This window comes from Alosa alosa, chromosome 11 (assembly GCF_017589495.1).
Source record: "Alosa alosa isolate M-15738 ecotype Scorff River chromosome 11, AALO_Geno_1.1, whole genome shotgun sequence".
Taxonomy (NCBI): Eukaryota; Metazoa; Chordata; class Actinopteri; order Clupeiformes; family Clupeidae; genus Alosa; species Alosa alosa.
Window position 1 is genome coordinate 19,614,081 of NC_063199.1, and position 15,226 is coordinate 19,629,306.

General features: G+C 45.5%; 1 protein-coding gene across 1 annotated transcript in view; it reads right to left on the bottom strand.

Annotated features, from left to right (window-relative positions):
* Window positions 1-1,071: 1,071 nt before the first annotated feature.
* The window catches only part of LOC125303238 (A disintegrin and metalloproteinase with thrombospondin motifs 20-like), a 92,378-nt gene continuing 78,223 nt past the window's right edge, over window positions 1,072-15,226 (bottom strand). The window contains 11 exon segments of the mRNA XM_048256859.1: window positions 1,072-4,175; window positions 4,461-4,565; window positions 5,089-5,180; window positions 6,283-6,416; window positions 6,622-6,716; window positions 6,834-6,928; window positions 8,660-8,789; window positions 9,070-9,273; window positions 9,475-9,645; window positions 11,313-11,486; window positions 14,334-14,501. Of these exon segments, the coding sequence (XP_048112816.1) occupies window positions 4,086-4,175; window positions 4,461-4,565; window positions 5,089-5,180; window positions 6,283-6,416; window positions 6,622-6,716; window positions 6,834-6,928; window positions 8,660-8,789; window positions 9,070-9,273; window positions 9,475-9,645; window positions 11,313-11,486; window positions 14,334-14,501 (1,458 nt within the window). The 3' untranslated portion in view covers window positions 1,072-4,085.

The following is a 15,226-nucleotide window of genomic DNA, read 5'->3' on the forward strand; positions in this document are numbered from 1 at the left end:
GCTTTGGACCCTTGTACTTTTTATTTTTGAAACTATAAAAGATGGAAATCAAAGTAATCTCACTTAAAACATTAAATTCATGTGTCATATTCAATATTATGCCTCGACCAGGGGGGTGTGCGGGGTTAAGCCTTTGGCTCCTCATCTGACTCATCGTTCCATTCAACAAGAAGGTTCTGTTCCTAAAGATCATTCCTCAAGCTTAAGTAAAAACATAATAACATCTACAGATCTTGTGCAAGGTAGATTGTCCATCTCTTTTCTAAGCTTTCCCGAATTTTGATCTATTATCAAAAAGTAACACTTTTCTCTGGCCACAGAGTCCTCGCCGGTGTTTGTACTGAGTTTCATAACATGTTAAATCTCCCTCTTTGCTAACAGTCCATGACTTGAAGATCAATATTTCCCACTGCAACTGTCTCCATTTCTGCCTTGTTTTGTGCGACAACACAATTAAAATGGCATGTGAGCACCTTCAAAGGGAATGAGCTCATTTCACACCCTGACTTACAGTATAAGTGACTGCTCCAGCTGTGCACTTGAAATTAAAATTCTTTTTTTTTCACGTTCAGCCCTTGTGTATATGTGTGTGGCATTGGTGGTGGTGTTGGGGGTTCACATGTTTGGATGTGTTTGCGCTCATGGAAACATAACCTGGAACACTAACATAATCCACATGGAGTTTCTACTCAGCTTGTCTGTATTTGCAATGTTTAGCCTCTCGTTCTCACTACCATCTCATATGCCTGGAGGATTCTACAGTAATTATGTCAGTCCAGGAAACAATGAACTTGGTCATATTTGTGAGATAAACATCGCATATAGAAAACATGCACTATGATAATAAAAAAAAACACATTGCTAAGAAGAGCTTCGTGTGACAGCATCTAAAGCTGCCTTATATTGTGTTCCTCAGGAGTGCTGCCATTTGTGTTCCTCAGATTCAGATATGTTGTTTGCCCAAAATGACTACTGTTGCCCTCCAGGTTATACAAGAAGTGCGTGTCTACAAAATGATACTCTCATACAGTATGTGTTGACCAAAGCACATGATTACAACGACACATGGGAAAGCGCTAAAATATTTTATTGTTACTTATTTCTTAATCAGTGTTAGTACAGCAGCAATACCTACAAAATATCAGGACTTTCTCACTCTTTTTCATCCATAGCACCATAATGATTTCATTAACACTACACACTGTACATAAAAGTAAATATGATTCTCTAAACATCTTTGGATTATATGTAGCAAACATGCATTTTGTATCATTCAGCCAGAATGCCCTCTTTAGATTAAACATACTGTTTGCACTTCAAGTATGGATATGTAAAAAAAAAACAATACACAAAAACAATTCACAAAAGTTACAAATCTTTTGTTAATGGAAAAAATGAAACTGTTTAAAATTTCTACACATTTTATGGCACATAGTGCGTCAAGTAATCTTTTAATTTCTGATACAGACCTCATAGATCAATTGCCTATCAAAGATATAATGATAGCCAAAGTGTTTCTAGCTGCTCAGTGAGTTTCAACAAGTCGGCCTCTACAGTTCCATGAATAAGCATCCTACTCTGCTACTACAATACTTTGGATAAAGCTTAATTCCCATTCACTAGCCAGGTCTTGCTGCCATATATGCCTCTTGTAGTTTCAGTAGTTAATGCATTCTCAAAAGCAGAATGGATTGGGTGGATTAAGATCAGTGTGACCACTGTGTTACTGATGATTGTCTCAGGCCATGAAATTATCTTCTTTTTAAAACCACTGGACACTCTGCAAACATGCTGATGTCTTTTCCGTGGTCATGCTGGCCATGCATAGCCATTCTACATTCCTCAAAGAGAGCAGTGGTGGTGGTGGTGGTGTTGTTTTTCATTATGTGGATTTGCCCTCTAAAAAGGTTGAAACCCAATCCACCCCAATGCTTTTCAGCACCTTCAAGCAAGATTGCTTCTTTTCCTTTGCTCTTTTGACTACATATGGAGAGCTGTTCTCATAGAATCTGGCAACCTTGTGGCTTGTGCATGGGGAGGAGTTTTCCGTGCACAGGAAAGCATCCACGACATAAAGCAGGCTTGTAATTACGCCGAGTCCAAATGTCAAACCTGGTCAGTAAAAATGGAGGCTCTGCAACAGCTGAATTTCAAATCCGATGTCAGTACCTTCCCTCTAGATGCGAGGTAATTTCAGTAGTAAAGTAAAGAGCACCGTGTACAATTCCATCGCAGGTTATTGGTTATAAAACACTAGACAATATACAGTAATACGAATCCTGTACCACACAGGACTCTATTAGTAGTAGTTGTAGCATTGTGAACATTGAATATATCTACATATACTTACAGAATAAATATGATCAAACATAAATAGTAGACAATACAATAAAATACATTTCATGGACATCCATGCTTGAGAGAGGTAGGGTGGCATGCACCTGGGAGCAGGGTTCACATCAGATGTGCTCTGGAAAAATAACCTGGAATAAATCTGGATTCACCCTTCTATTCCAATCTGAGAACGGAGCTCTTGACATCAGAAGCGTGTTTTAACTGGAACACTAAAGGCAGTGTGAAACGTGATGTGAGTATCCAACGTATTACTTCCCACAAAATAACGGAATATCCAAAGAATTCCAGAGGACGGATTATTAGCTGTTATTCGGTGTGTTTGTCTTAACAAATTCCTAGAAAGGCACACAACCCAATCAACTGTACATAACCATGTCTGTCTGATTTTAGATTTTCCAGAGCACATCTTTTGTGCTTCAGTACCTACAGAGTTTCTCTCTGGAAAATCTGTCTGAAAGCATTATACAGCAGGTTGGTCAGGCAGTTTTCTCAGAGAGACCCACAGTCGAACTCCAGTGAACTTTACTCTGACAACGAACAACGGAGGGCTCAAGACACTTCACCTTTGAGGTAAGGCAAGTCTGGAAAGTGGTTATGATAACTGTATACAGACACACAAATATACAGGCACCAATTACAGTAGACTGTAATTCTACTCTGAAGCGGATCAATCTATAGAGCCATTGCGGGCTTTATCTTGAATAATAACCAGCTTGCATTCTTCAATTCTGTATCCTAACTCACTGTAAGTGTACACTGAACTGTAAATTAATTTATATATTTATTTTTACTAATGTTACTTCAGGAGCTAGACCTATGTTCAGTACATCAAGATCTTTGCATGATCAGAAATATTATAGATTGAGACTTCATTTGAAGTGATGACCACACCCTACCTGTCAGCAGGTAAGTAGATGTAAGACATTTAAGTTCAAAGAAAGTGTGGAACTGTCCATTCTTCCATACTAGAAAAATAAGTATCCCTTATGGAGTCTTGACCACTCCCCTACTATAATCTAAAGACACTATTCCATTGGTACAGCTTCAGATACACTGCATACACTGTATGATACAGTTGTGATAACCACATACATACATATGGATTCCCATTGTGGATGATGTATGGCAGTTCTAGAGACATTCTGTAGTTGGTTTGGTTTCTATTCTTCAAGAAAACTGTTAGGTTTATCTTAGGAATTTTCTATTGCATCACCAAGAGTAACTGAAGAAGATAAGAAAACCCGACTTCATGACGTGACAGAGGACACTCCTCAGATTTGCACCGAGTCTTGACATCGCCCCACATACAGACCCATTAAGATGAGCCACCAGGTGAAACCAGAGCGGGTGGGCGAGCCAGACAGGAGAGATTTGCTGTCACAAAGCAGCACCGCGTCTGCTTTTTATATTCTGACACACGGACGCATTTGGTAACCATTAGAAGCATTAGAGAGGGGTTGCAAAAGGGGAAGTTGGCCCGTCATCAGAGTGAGCTGGCTCTGTCAAGGGAGGCGGGCGGGCTATCGCGGCTCACGGGTCCTCAGACTTCACAGTACCGTAGCTGCCGGGAGGAAAGAGAGATGGAGGAGGACAGGGGGAGGGGGATGAAGGAGGGTGATGGGGAGTTCAAGTCAGACTGACGGGCTCACGGAGCCCCTGAAGAGTGGCATCTTGTGCTCGGCACTGCAGTGGGAATTAGAGTGAGAGGTCGTGCACCCACAAACCGGTCCTCACTGGACCTGGACGAGGAGGCCGGAGTGCGGGTGGGGGATGCACTTGCCGCAAAAACCGCCACAGCGGCCATAGATTCTGGTGCCGTCCTGTGCCAAAAACACGGTAAAAACCATGGGTGAGAATCCACATTTGAGGAGAGAGCACAAAAACAAAACCTGTCATGGTACTGATATTTAGTCAGTGGCAAAAAATCTTGAAGATGACTGAAATGTAAGACCAGACCAGACTAAACCAGATCACAAACATTACTGAAAGGCATTCCACAATCTCTGGCACTTCAAATCAGCTCATGTGAACACAGTGAAACACTTACAAAGGAGTTTACTCATTAATGCCTATCATGATGTTGAGGGAAAAGACCACAGTCTTACCTCAGACCTATGCACCTTAACTGTGACATAGTTGCCCTGGGAGACCCATTTGGTTGTTTCAGCGACCTTCAGACCAGTTCCGGTGAGGTTTATACTAAACTGGCCCTGTGGAATCAGGAACACACAGGTTTTAAACCTCTGGGACAAACTTACTAATGAGTACGCCACAGATGTCAACAAAGCATCAAATACCGTATATTAGAGAGAGAAAACATGCACACACATGGCTCTATGTAAATAAGGCTCTGCCTCTGCCCACACATGCTTGAGATCTGTTCTCACGTTCCCCTCATAGTCAAGTTGTTGAGTGGGAAAGGGGCAAACTCAACTCTGACAGCTACAGCTCCATTTCAAACACTTCCTCAAGTCCCTGGGAAGCCGATCCGAAGTGCTTTCACAACTGTGCCCAACGAGTCTCATCGCACTTCTCTTCTCAAAGCTGTTGTGTCTACCCAGAGTGGGGCTCGGAGAGAGCTGTGGAGGCTCCACAGTCAGGACAAAAGCAAGCAACCCCCCCTGCGCATTAGGCTGAGCTGCTCCATGTTTGACACATGGGAAACAGGATACAGTTATCCCTTGGGTAACCCCCCCCTCATATGGTTTGAGTGGGAAAGAGAGGCTGTCTCACCTGGGGGCACTTGGCTGCGCTATAACAGTCTCCTGCTGTGGCGAAGGGCACAGGCCTGCCCAGCACAGTTTGGGTGAACTGCAGGTCCGTGGCTGCAAAAGAAATACGGCCACATGTAAGAGCATGAAACAACTCTTTTTTTTGTACACTGAGAATGAAACAATGGCTCAGGAATATACAGTAATAAAGTGAGACAGAAGAGAGGGAAGAGAAGCTCTGTAAGTAAAAGGGCAGTTAAGGGAAAAAATATGGACTGAAACTAGTGTGGCAAGTACAGACAGAGATGCAGATTGGGGGGGGGGGTGTCAAACACGTGGGGCACCCGCAGCATCCCTGCACCCCACTCTTCTTCCCTCCCTCCCTCCCTCCCTCTCTCTCTCCAGACAGTGGACTGCTTTACTGTAGAAGTCTCTGCCAAACAGGCTCCAGGCGGCTCGTCTGAACCGTGCCTTGAACTCATTACTCATCTTTCCTTTTTTCCATCCTTCTTTCGCTTTCTCTTTCTCTCTCTCTCTCTCTATGCTCTCTCTTTCAGCCCCAGCTCAATTGGGAGGCTGTAATGGGTACATATGCCATAAGGAGTATGATGTGTGTGTGTGTGTGTGTGTGTGTGTGTGTGTGTGTGTGTGACTGAGTATTTCCTGCTCTCTCTCTAAAAGTGGTTCCACTTGCCCTTCTCCGTGCAGAGAGTGGCCTTCCCACTCACAGCTAATCACTGTTAATCCCCCCCACGCGTCACATGTACACTAACGCTAACGAAAGACACGCCGCGCCACAAGGGCCAAAGTGGGGCTGCCTCAGCTAATAAGCCGTAATGGCTGCCAAGAGTTACATTTCATGGTCATTGTGTGTGTGTGTGTGTGTGTGTGTGTGTGTGTGTGTGTGTGTGTGTGTGTTTTGTGTGTTTTGTGTGTGTGTGTGTGTGTGTGTGTGTCCATGTTTGCGACCATAACAGGCTTCCATGCCCAAGCCGCAGGTCTGAAAGCAGAGAGTGGCAGGAGAGATTGTGCATAATGCACCTGTTTATCTTTGGTCATGCCCATAGTTGAGCACTGGGGGCCTGGGCAAGGACACGGAGCAGGGGCGAGGAGGACGGGCAGCCAGCCGTGGGCATGGGCATGGGCGGGGTGGAGCGGATGCCAGGGCAAACTCATTGTGTGGTGGCAGTTCCAGTAAGGTGCAGTAATGACTCACTTATGACGCGCATGGAGCTGATGTCCAGTCGCACCCTGCTGAAGAGCGTGTAGCCCGCGGCTGGGTAGTCGTTCCTGCACTGGCAGTCCTGCCGTCTGCTGCCGTTGAACGGACATTCGAAGGGGTTCTGGAGCCTGCCGGGGCACGTTAAGATGTCAGGGACGACAGCACAGACTATGATATGGACTTAAAGAGATTTAAACAGTCTGAACAATATGACACCATCATCAGTACCAATATCACTCAGTACTTCAACTTACATAACAATGGACAAGGCAAGGTAAATAAGAACAATGCAATATAGTATTTCTCTGAAATGAAACAATTACGTAAACATACCTGTATGCATAGACCTCAGAGAAATTATCTGTCTGGCCACTGCGAAGTGTGATATACTCCTTGGGGAAACTGGTGTGCATTTCAGCGCAATATATCTAAAAAAAGAATGGTGTTCAGTAAGACTATGATGTATAGTATAGCAAACAAGGTATAATGTAAGTGTGTATGTGCATCTTTGTGTATAGTGTTACTGAGATGTATTATCCACAAACCTGCAGTATCCTGGATTTGACTTTCAGGTAGTGTTCCCCATCCTTCCTCAAGCCTTCCCTCATCTGGACCTCTCGACATGTGGAGAACACCTCACCTAAGATGAGTCCAGAGACACAGCATGAGAATGGCATTCTGGCCTGCAACAATCCAAGTTCAGCACGAACGTTTGTTCACGGATGATATGGTTCACATTTTACAAAGTGATAACTACGAGATAGAAATACCCGTATTTTCCAGACTATAAGTCACACTTTTTTTCATAGTTTGGCCGGTCCTGCGACTCAGGTGCAACATATATATATTTATATAGTTTTTTTTTCTCTTCATGAAACATTTTTTGACTGGTGCGACTTATACTCCGGTGCGTCTTATAGTCCGGAAAATACGGTACATAATCTGCAGTATAGGAAGTGTACAGACTCATGGTTCTCCTGTCTCTGTGTGTGTGTGTGTGTGTGTGTGTGTGTGTGTGTGTGTGTGTGTGTGTGTGTGTTTGTTTGTCTGAGTGTGTGTCTGTGTGGTGTCTGTGTGTGTGTGTGTGTGTGTGTGTGTGTGTGTGTGTCTGTGTGTGTGCATGTCTGTGTGTGTGTCTGTGTGTGTGTCTGTGTGTGTGTGTGTGTGTGTGTGTGTGTGTGTGTGTCTGTGTGACCGTGTCGTCTGTATGCACGTGCACATGCTGCTGATTAAGTGTTTTTAGTGTGTGCTCCCCCATGTTCCCTAAACAGAGGAAATATCAGTTTATTTTTCTCCCTCCTCCTGCACTGGTATTTCTTCGTGGTTCATGGAGAGATCCCTCTCGTTTTCTGATTGGCAATAATACTTTGAGTTGCCGAGGCTGCCACAGCCTGAGCATATCAGTTTAATTTTGCCCACGCTTGACTTGGCAGGAGAAATTGGGGCCCAATGCTCCAGTGGATTCCCTGAGCCGTGTCTAAACATCCCGAAAATGTGGGGAGCGAGCTCGCGAACCTTGGATCACTGCCGTCTCCTCGCCGGGGGTCAAAAGTGAAGGCCGCCCAAACAGATTCTGCGAGAGTGGCCCTGCGATCCTCTCACTGTTATCAGACCTTCGACCCGGAGGATAGGGGAGGTGGGGGTGGTATTTATGGCTTCAAAGCTTATTTGCCCTGGGGGTGATGGTGAGGGGGAGTCGAAGCTTAAATTACACTCAACGTGCTAACATCCAAAAATACGCTGACTTCCTCCAAACTACATGCCTGGGCTGGCGTCCCTGCGCAGCCAATTTAGTTCCATTACAAAAGGACATTCCTTAATGCACAAAGACAAAAAAAACTTTGCAACAGCTGACACAGGCCGATCTACGCTACGGTGTGTGTACTTCAGAGAGCAGCCAGGAAAAGAGTATAAGTATATATACTCTTTTGATCCCGTGAGGGAAATTTGGTCTCTGCATTTATTCCCAATCCGTGAATTAGTGAAACACACTCAGCACACAGTGAACAAACAGTGAGGTGAAGCACACACTAATCCCGACGCAGTGAGCTGCCTGCTACAGCGGCGCTCGGGGAGCAGCGAGGGGTTAGGTGCCTTGCTCAAGGGCACTTCAGCCGATCCTACTGGTCGGGGTTCGAACCGGCAACCCTCCGGTTACAAGTCCGAAGTGTTAACCAGTAGGCGGCGGCTGCCCCAAAGAAAAAAGCGCTGGCGCACTCATGCGGGGCTTGGAGCGGAGCAGAAGTGGTGTGGTGTGCAACGAGCTCTCCGTGTGGGGAAAAGAAAAGGCGCTGGCACACTCGTGCAGGGCCTGGAGCGGAGCTGAGAGGAAGTGGTGTGGTGTGCAACAAGCTCTCCGTGTGGGGCTCACATTCTCTCAGTCGGCAGGCGGCCCTGGACTCGGGCCTCTCCGAGGGACTGCAGGCTTTGGAGGGGAGGTGTTTGGTGGTCAGGCATTCCACCCGCCGCTCCATCACCCCAGCGCCGCACGTCTGAGAGCACTGCAAGGTAACAAGAGAGAGAGAGAGAGAGAGAGAGAGAAAGAAACATCATTCTTACATTCATTGTAGATTGGCATAGAAGATTTGACTTTGAACAAGAATATCCCAAACATGCCTGCACTGTAATAGACTGTAACCAAACACTTCTAACCCTGTGTCATGGTCAGGCAACACCAATTTGCTGTTTAAAAACATGCATTAAAATTCAATAAACAAATTAGACTGCAGTGACTGAAACTAAACGCCTGAACCCATGACTGACACTCATATACCAATGTACCTTGCTCCATGGACCAACTTTCCAGTGAGGGGTGGCCGGACACTCCCTGATCTGGCACTGCTGGGTGTCCAGAGGCCTGGACCCTGGGCACTGGGTGTGGGCAGAGAGAGCCTGGGCAGTGTAGGGGTGTGGGTCGGCAGAGGAGGACACTGCGGAACAGGACACCATCCTCCGCTGGTACCCAACGCCACAGCTGGCTGAGCACTGCAATAGACACGGACACACTGAACTGACCGCCTGAATACAAGACGCAGCTCATAAATGACCTCCCCATTTCAATGTCTTAAATAGGTTCTTCTTGTGGATTCATAGCTCCAGAAGTGCACACGTATTAGATCAGGTCGATATTTATATGGGAGAGCTCTGTAGAGGTCCAGTGACGCTGGACTGGAGTGTTTGGCTGACCTGTGTCCACGCTCCAGTCATCCACATGTACTGGCAGGGGGACCGGTGACAGGGCTGGTGCAATGGGGGCTTTGTGGAGGGGTCACACATGCTGTTGTGGCCAGGGTTCATCCTTGTGTCCACACACAAGATGTTTCTGCTCCTCATCCCCTTGCCACATGTTGCATTGCACTGGATGGGAAACACAGAGACAAAACATACTAAGCAACAGTTATGTACAACCTGGTCTGAATCACAAGCTTCCCTGAGCAAAGATGACAACACCAGGAAGCATATGAGGCACATCAACAATATACAGTATGTGGATGTGTATGGATGATCTGCAGTAGCAATACATGACCACAGGGGGCAGTGCAGCATTATTTGTAAGCCATGGCTTCTTAAGCTGTCAGGTGAGGACATTTAAAGAATGAGAAGTAGAACGATAGGAGGAGGACGATATACTGTACATTTATCAGAAGTACTGTTGTTGGTATTGTTGCTTATAAATTCACACCTAAGTGCATGTTCCACCTGATGCTTTTCTTAAAGCTCTGATTCTTCTGATTTCTTATTAATATATAAGTATAAGTATATATATTCTTTTGATCCCGTGAGGGAAATTTGGTCTCTGCATTTATCCCAATCCGTGAATTAGTGAAACACACTCAGCACACAGTGAACACACAGTGAGGTGAAGCACACACTAATCCCGGCGCAGTGAGCTGCCTGCAACAACAGCGGCGCTCAGGGAGCAGTGAGGGGTTAGGTGCCTTGCTCAAGGGCACTTCAGCCGTTCCTACTGGTCAGGGTTCAAAACGGCAAACATCCGGTTACAAGTCCGAAGCGCTAACCAGTAGGCCACGGCTGCCACTCAAAAGATGCATAAAAGCACCTGATGCACGATTGTGTGTCTATTGGCATCTCACCCCACAAACAGCTCTGGTACTGAGCCAGACGCTGAGCCAGGGGGAGAGTTGCACATCAAAACAGACACAACTCATTAGAAGTCCCTAAATGGAGCTCCTCTTGTGTGTCCTCTGTCCCGAAGACACAGCTGAGACAAACACACAAGATGAAGAGGGAGGGAAAGAAAACACTCCCGGGGCTCGCTGACATCACCCCATTCACAATCTAGGACAGATACTTATCAGTGCTTTGAGCTCCTCTTCTGTGATGTAGCACATGATGATGTTATCGTTTAAGCCCATAGCTCTGATCCAGGGAGAACTAACCCTCTTCCTTGCATCTAATAGTTCAGCCGTCTCTCTCTCTCTCTCCCTCTCTCTCTCTCTCTCTCTGTTTCTCTCTCTCCTCTTCTATTCTCTTCTTCTACCCAGTGGGGGTCTCTGGGAACACTGGCAATAACTATACTTAATGGCACAATTAAAAGTTCTCAGCCCCAAACACAGCTAATGACTGATATCAGTTAAGTGTGCACAGTAGGCCCTGTGGTCTGGCAATTAATGAATGAACAAAATTACGATCCAAGCGATAAAACTAAACGGCGCTTCAGGATGAGCGGGCAGGAATGCTGTGGCTTCACAAAAATGTTCCAGATAGTCGTCTCGTTACCACATGTGGCTGCATGGGTTAAAGCTGCGCTGACATCGCTTTCAAGCTAACGCATCTGCATGAAAGACAGGATCCAGATCCACCGGCACGCCAGGCTGGAGAGGAGAGCGAGAGAGCACGGCACACGTTTCCCACTGGCTGCTATTCAAACCTCAGGGCAGGCCAGACAAAACAAGAGCCAGCCAACAGAGCGGGGTGAGTGCACAAAGGCTGTCTGATGCCCGACGGGGAGGAAATCCTCAAAGCTGAGTCGAGGACTGAAGTGGCGTTCTCCGAATACTCACATCGTGCCACTCCTCGGCGGCCCACATGTAGTGATGGCAGTCTGGGGAGAGGCAGGGCTGGGTAGTGGCGGGCCGCAGGCGGACGTCACACAGCTCCTCAGAGACTCTTCCGGAGGCCTTTAGTCGGCAGTACACCTCTCTGCTCTGGACTCCGATTCCACAAGTGACAGAACACTGGGAGGATACACATACACACACACACACACACACACACACACACACACACACACACACACACACACACACACACACACACACACACACACAGACACAGAGGGAGGTTGTGAGACATTTTTCATGAAGAGAAACAACTGACCTGTCAATGAACTGGTGATGAAATATATGGTAAGACTACAGTGTGAATAGTTGTAGCACTATTTGGAATGCAATTTCTAGTAGCATTTTCTTATTCACTTTGAACTACATACTTTTCAAAAAACAATCCCCTTATTTAGTCTTCTAAAATGGACTCAACTAACATAAAAGCAATGTTGGTAAACAACCTAAGCTATGATCTCTATATCTTCTCAAACATGGCTGGCATGTATTGTCTGGTGAAGTCTAACCATCAGTTCAAACACAGGTATATCATATCTTCAATCTCTTTGAAGTTGTTTTTTATAATTATGCTTGCACTGCTCCCATCAGTGTCTACCTGATTAAACCCTTGCTGGCTTTAGGAACAGTGGAACACTCCCCACAACATATGGCACATCCTCAGGCAAGACTGTAGAAATATGCTTGGCAAAAAGTGAGGTAATTGCATGCAGATGTTTTTCACATGATTTTACATCTTATGCACTTCAACTTGCTTCAAGTTGCGGTTGATCTGGTATTTAGTTTGGACCAAACACAAAGAATATCAAGGGGAAAATATGACCTTGGCTCAGCATCAAATCAAAGGGTTTTAACATAACATCAAATAACATGTAGTAATGACGTGGGGTTAAATACTGTATGAAGTAGAGAATGCTATATTGAATGCATAAACCATGATTTATGACACTGACTGTTGTTTTAGACTCTCATGAAGCCCTCCTTTTTGAACAAACACACTGATAACATGTTTCAGGGTCATGCAATTGGAAAGTGGCGGTACACATTATTTGACAGTTTTATTTTCTGCTGGGGAGTCTGAAGCCTGCTGCACGTGTTTGGGCTACATGGTACTAGGGGAGGGCTAGGCTGTGTTTGGCTCCTCTGAGATGACGAGATTGGTGGGGGTAGCAGGGGGAAGATTGTGTTGCCTGAGACATTACTAGATAGACTCTTCAGCTGCACTGGGTCTCAGGAGAGAAAAGGGGGCAAGAAGACACCTCTTGTCTGAGTGGCTGCTGCAAGGGCCTAACAGTGGGCTCTGAGGTTTTCTAAAGTTGTCACAGGCATGGATGTTAAGATATAAAACATGTCTTTATGCTCTACTTGTGGATTTCATGGTTTACTTTGGTATGTGGAGCGAGGTGATTGCTTCCAGACAGGCAGAGTGGTGAGTGAGAGGCCCCCACTAGTGATATAGACCGAGAAAGAGAGAGAAAGAGAGAAAGACAGAGAGACTGAGTGAGAGACAGAGAGAGAGAGAGAGAAAATGAGAGTGAGAGAGATTGTGACCTCAGGAAGGTAATGAAAGGTACACTCGCACACCCAAAAAGGATTTCACAGACATGCTTCAGGAACAGGTATGGTCCCACTGAACTACACCTCACTTCAACCTAGGCTCAAACCACCCACACGTTGCCTTCTCTTAATTGGCCTGAGGTTGCAAACAGCAGTGTGCACACGGATGCCTAATCCATTGATCCTGATAGATTTTGGGTCCCTGAGGCGAATTGCCTCTCGGTGGCGGATGTCTTAAGTGTGTGGTCGGCTCTGTCCTGACTCTGACCTTTCCCCTCAACGTGGCCTACTGGCCCCTAACGGGTCTGACTACAGCGTGAAGAGCTAGCCAGCTGTGATCTCCAAGGGCAGCACTTCTTGCACTCATTCAGGATTTCTTGCCAGTGGGGATAAACACATCTATCTGAGATCTCAGCATTCTGAGAATTTTTTGGCTGTTGACAGTCAGTGGTGAATTTCAACATGAGTTTGAAACACCCTTGTAAGAAAATCTATTGTTGGTTTTGTGTCATGCAAAAACCTTAAAAGGAACCGTATGTAAGAAATGTATTTCAATTAATCATAAAATGGCCCTGATATGTCACTAGACATTAAGAAATCATGATCATTTCAAATACTTATATCACTGACAACAGTAGTCTGGCCAGGATATTGTCATTTAAAAAGTGAAGTTGCAGCCCTTAACTGATGTTGATGTTGTCATGTTGTGTTTTGGCCTGATGTGCCACCCTCCACCTATCTACTAATCACGAAGTCAGTGGTATTTCGGCATCCCTGTTGCCAGCTCTGCCAGTCAGGGGGGAGGGGGAGTGGATACACCGCTCTACAGTAATTTGAAAGTGATTGCAGTACCAGTTTTGGCCACAATCTTACATACGGTTCCTTTAAATAAATTAGTTCCAAAGTGGGCATAATTTATGGAGCATTATGGTTAACCGCTCTTTCACATTCTGAATTCTAAGAATGAATTAGACATTACATTTTCCACATTCTGAATGGATTGCTTCAGGGAATGTGGAATTATTTCTGTGAACTCATTTTGTTATAAGAATTGTATAAAAAATGTAATGCAAAACAGCGCTCGCCCTCTCCTGGCCCAGATAACACTAGAGAAACAAACTTGGCAGGTTATTAGAGGAACCCTCCTTAGAGACTTACATGTGCGCACTCCCAAAATATTTGGACACTAAGATACACAAATCAAGTGCACTGTGTAAAAGGCAATGTAAACCTTGTCTGTAATGTTTAATTCAAGTTTGCGGAGGAATAGCTATGTGCACAATGACCCAAACATATCTGTCGGACATCTGGGGCGTGATGACCCACTTGGACAGGCAAAGCTCCAGCTGCTAGCGGTAGCCGCAGAGCTAGCTGGTATTTTGGAGCGAAGCTGCGGGGAATACATACCTCCCTCCACTTGTTGGCTTTCCAGCTGGGACATGCCCCAGCCCTGCAAGCCTTCTCAGACCTGGGTCGTGACAGGTGACTGCAGTGCTCGTCCTCTATCTGGGTGAGGTTCTGCTGTACACAGACGATGTCTCGCTGCTTGGTCCCTCTGCCGCAGGTCACAGAGCACTAGAGGGGAAGCCAAAATATCAACTTCAGTTAAATCTCTAACATCAATCACAGTGACAATCCACATAGATGGGGTTTTAAAATGGACTACAGTAGAGCTTCATGTTACTCAAACACACATTAATAAAAAGTAAATCAACTGCTTGTCCATTGAGAATACTTCAACGCCAAATGGTGTTTTAAGCCCCCAACGTCATCTTCCAGGCAGCGCTGCCACCGTTGACTTTAAGGCACCTAATCCTAAACCTAACCCTAACCTTAAAACATGCCTAACCCTGGCGCCTTCCAGCCAGCGCTGCCTTGAAGACAACATTGGGGGCTACTTGAACCTCATGATGTTAGCCAGTCATTCAAAACTGCACATGAAGCACAAGCGCTTGTACATCTTGCAGCCATCCACATCAAAGAGTTACCTGTGACCTCTGAAATGAGCAACTATCCCAGCAGCAACATACATCAACCAAACACTTTCAGTTGGCCTAATTATGACAACTAAAAATGAACTGATGCCCCAGTAGTTGTCTCCAGAGTTGAAATGCTTAAGGTACAGTAAAGACCTAAATCAGAGGGAAGGTGGATTCCGAGACTTAAACCTTGAAGCATAGATAACCCTCAGCCATCATCTGGTTTCAATAAGGGCCAATAATACTTTCAAGGAAAAGCTACAGAGAAGGTAGGAGCAGGAGGTAGAGATAGAGAGAAAAAGGCTGAGAGAGAAAAAGAGG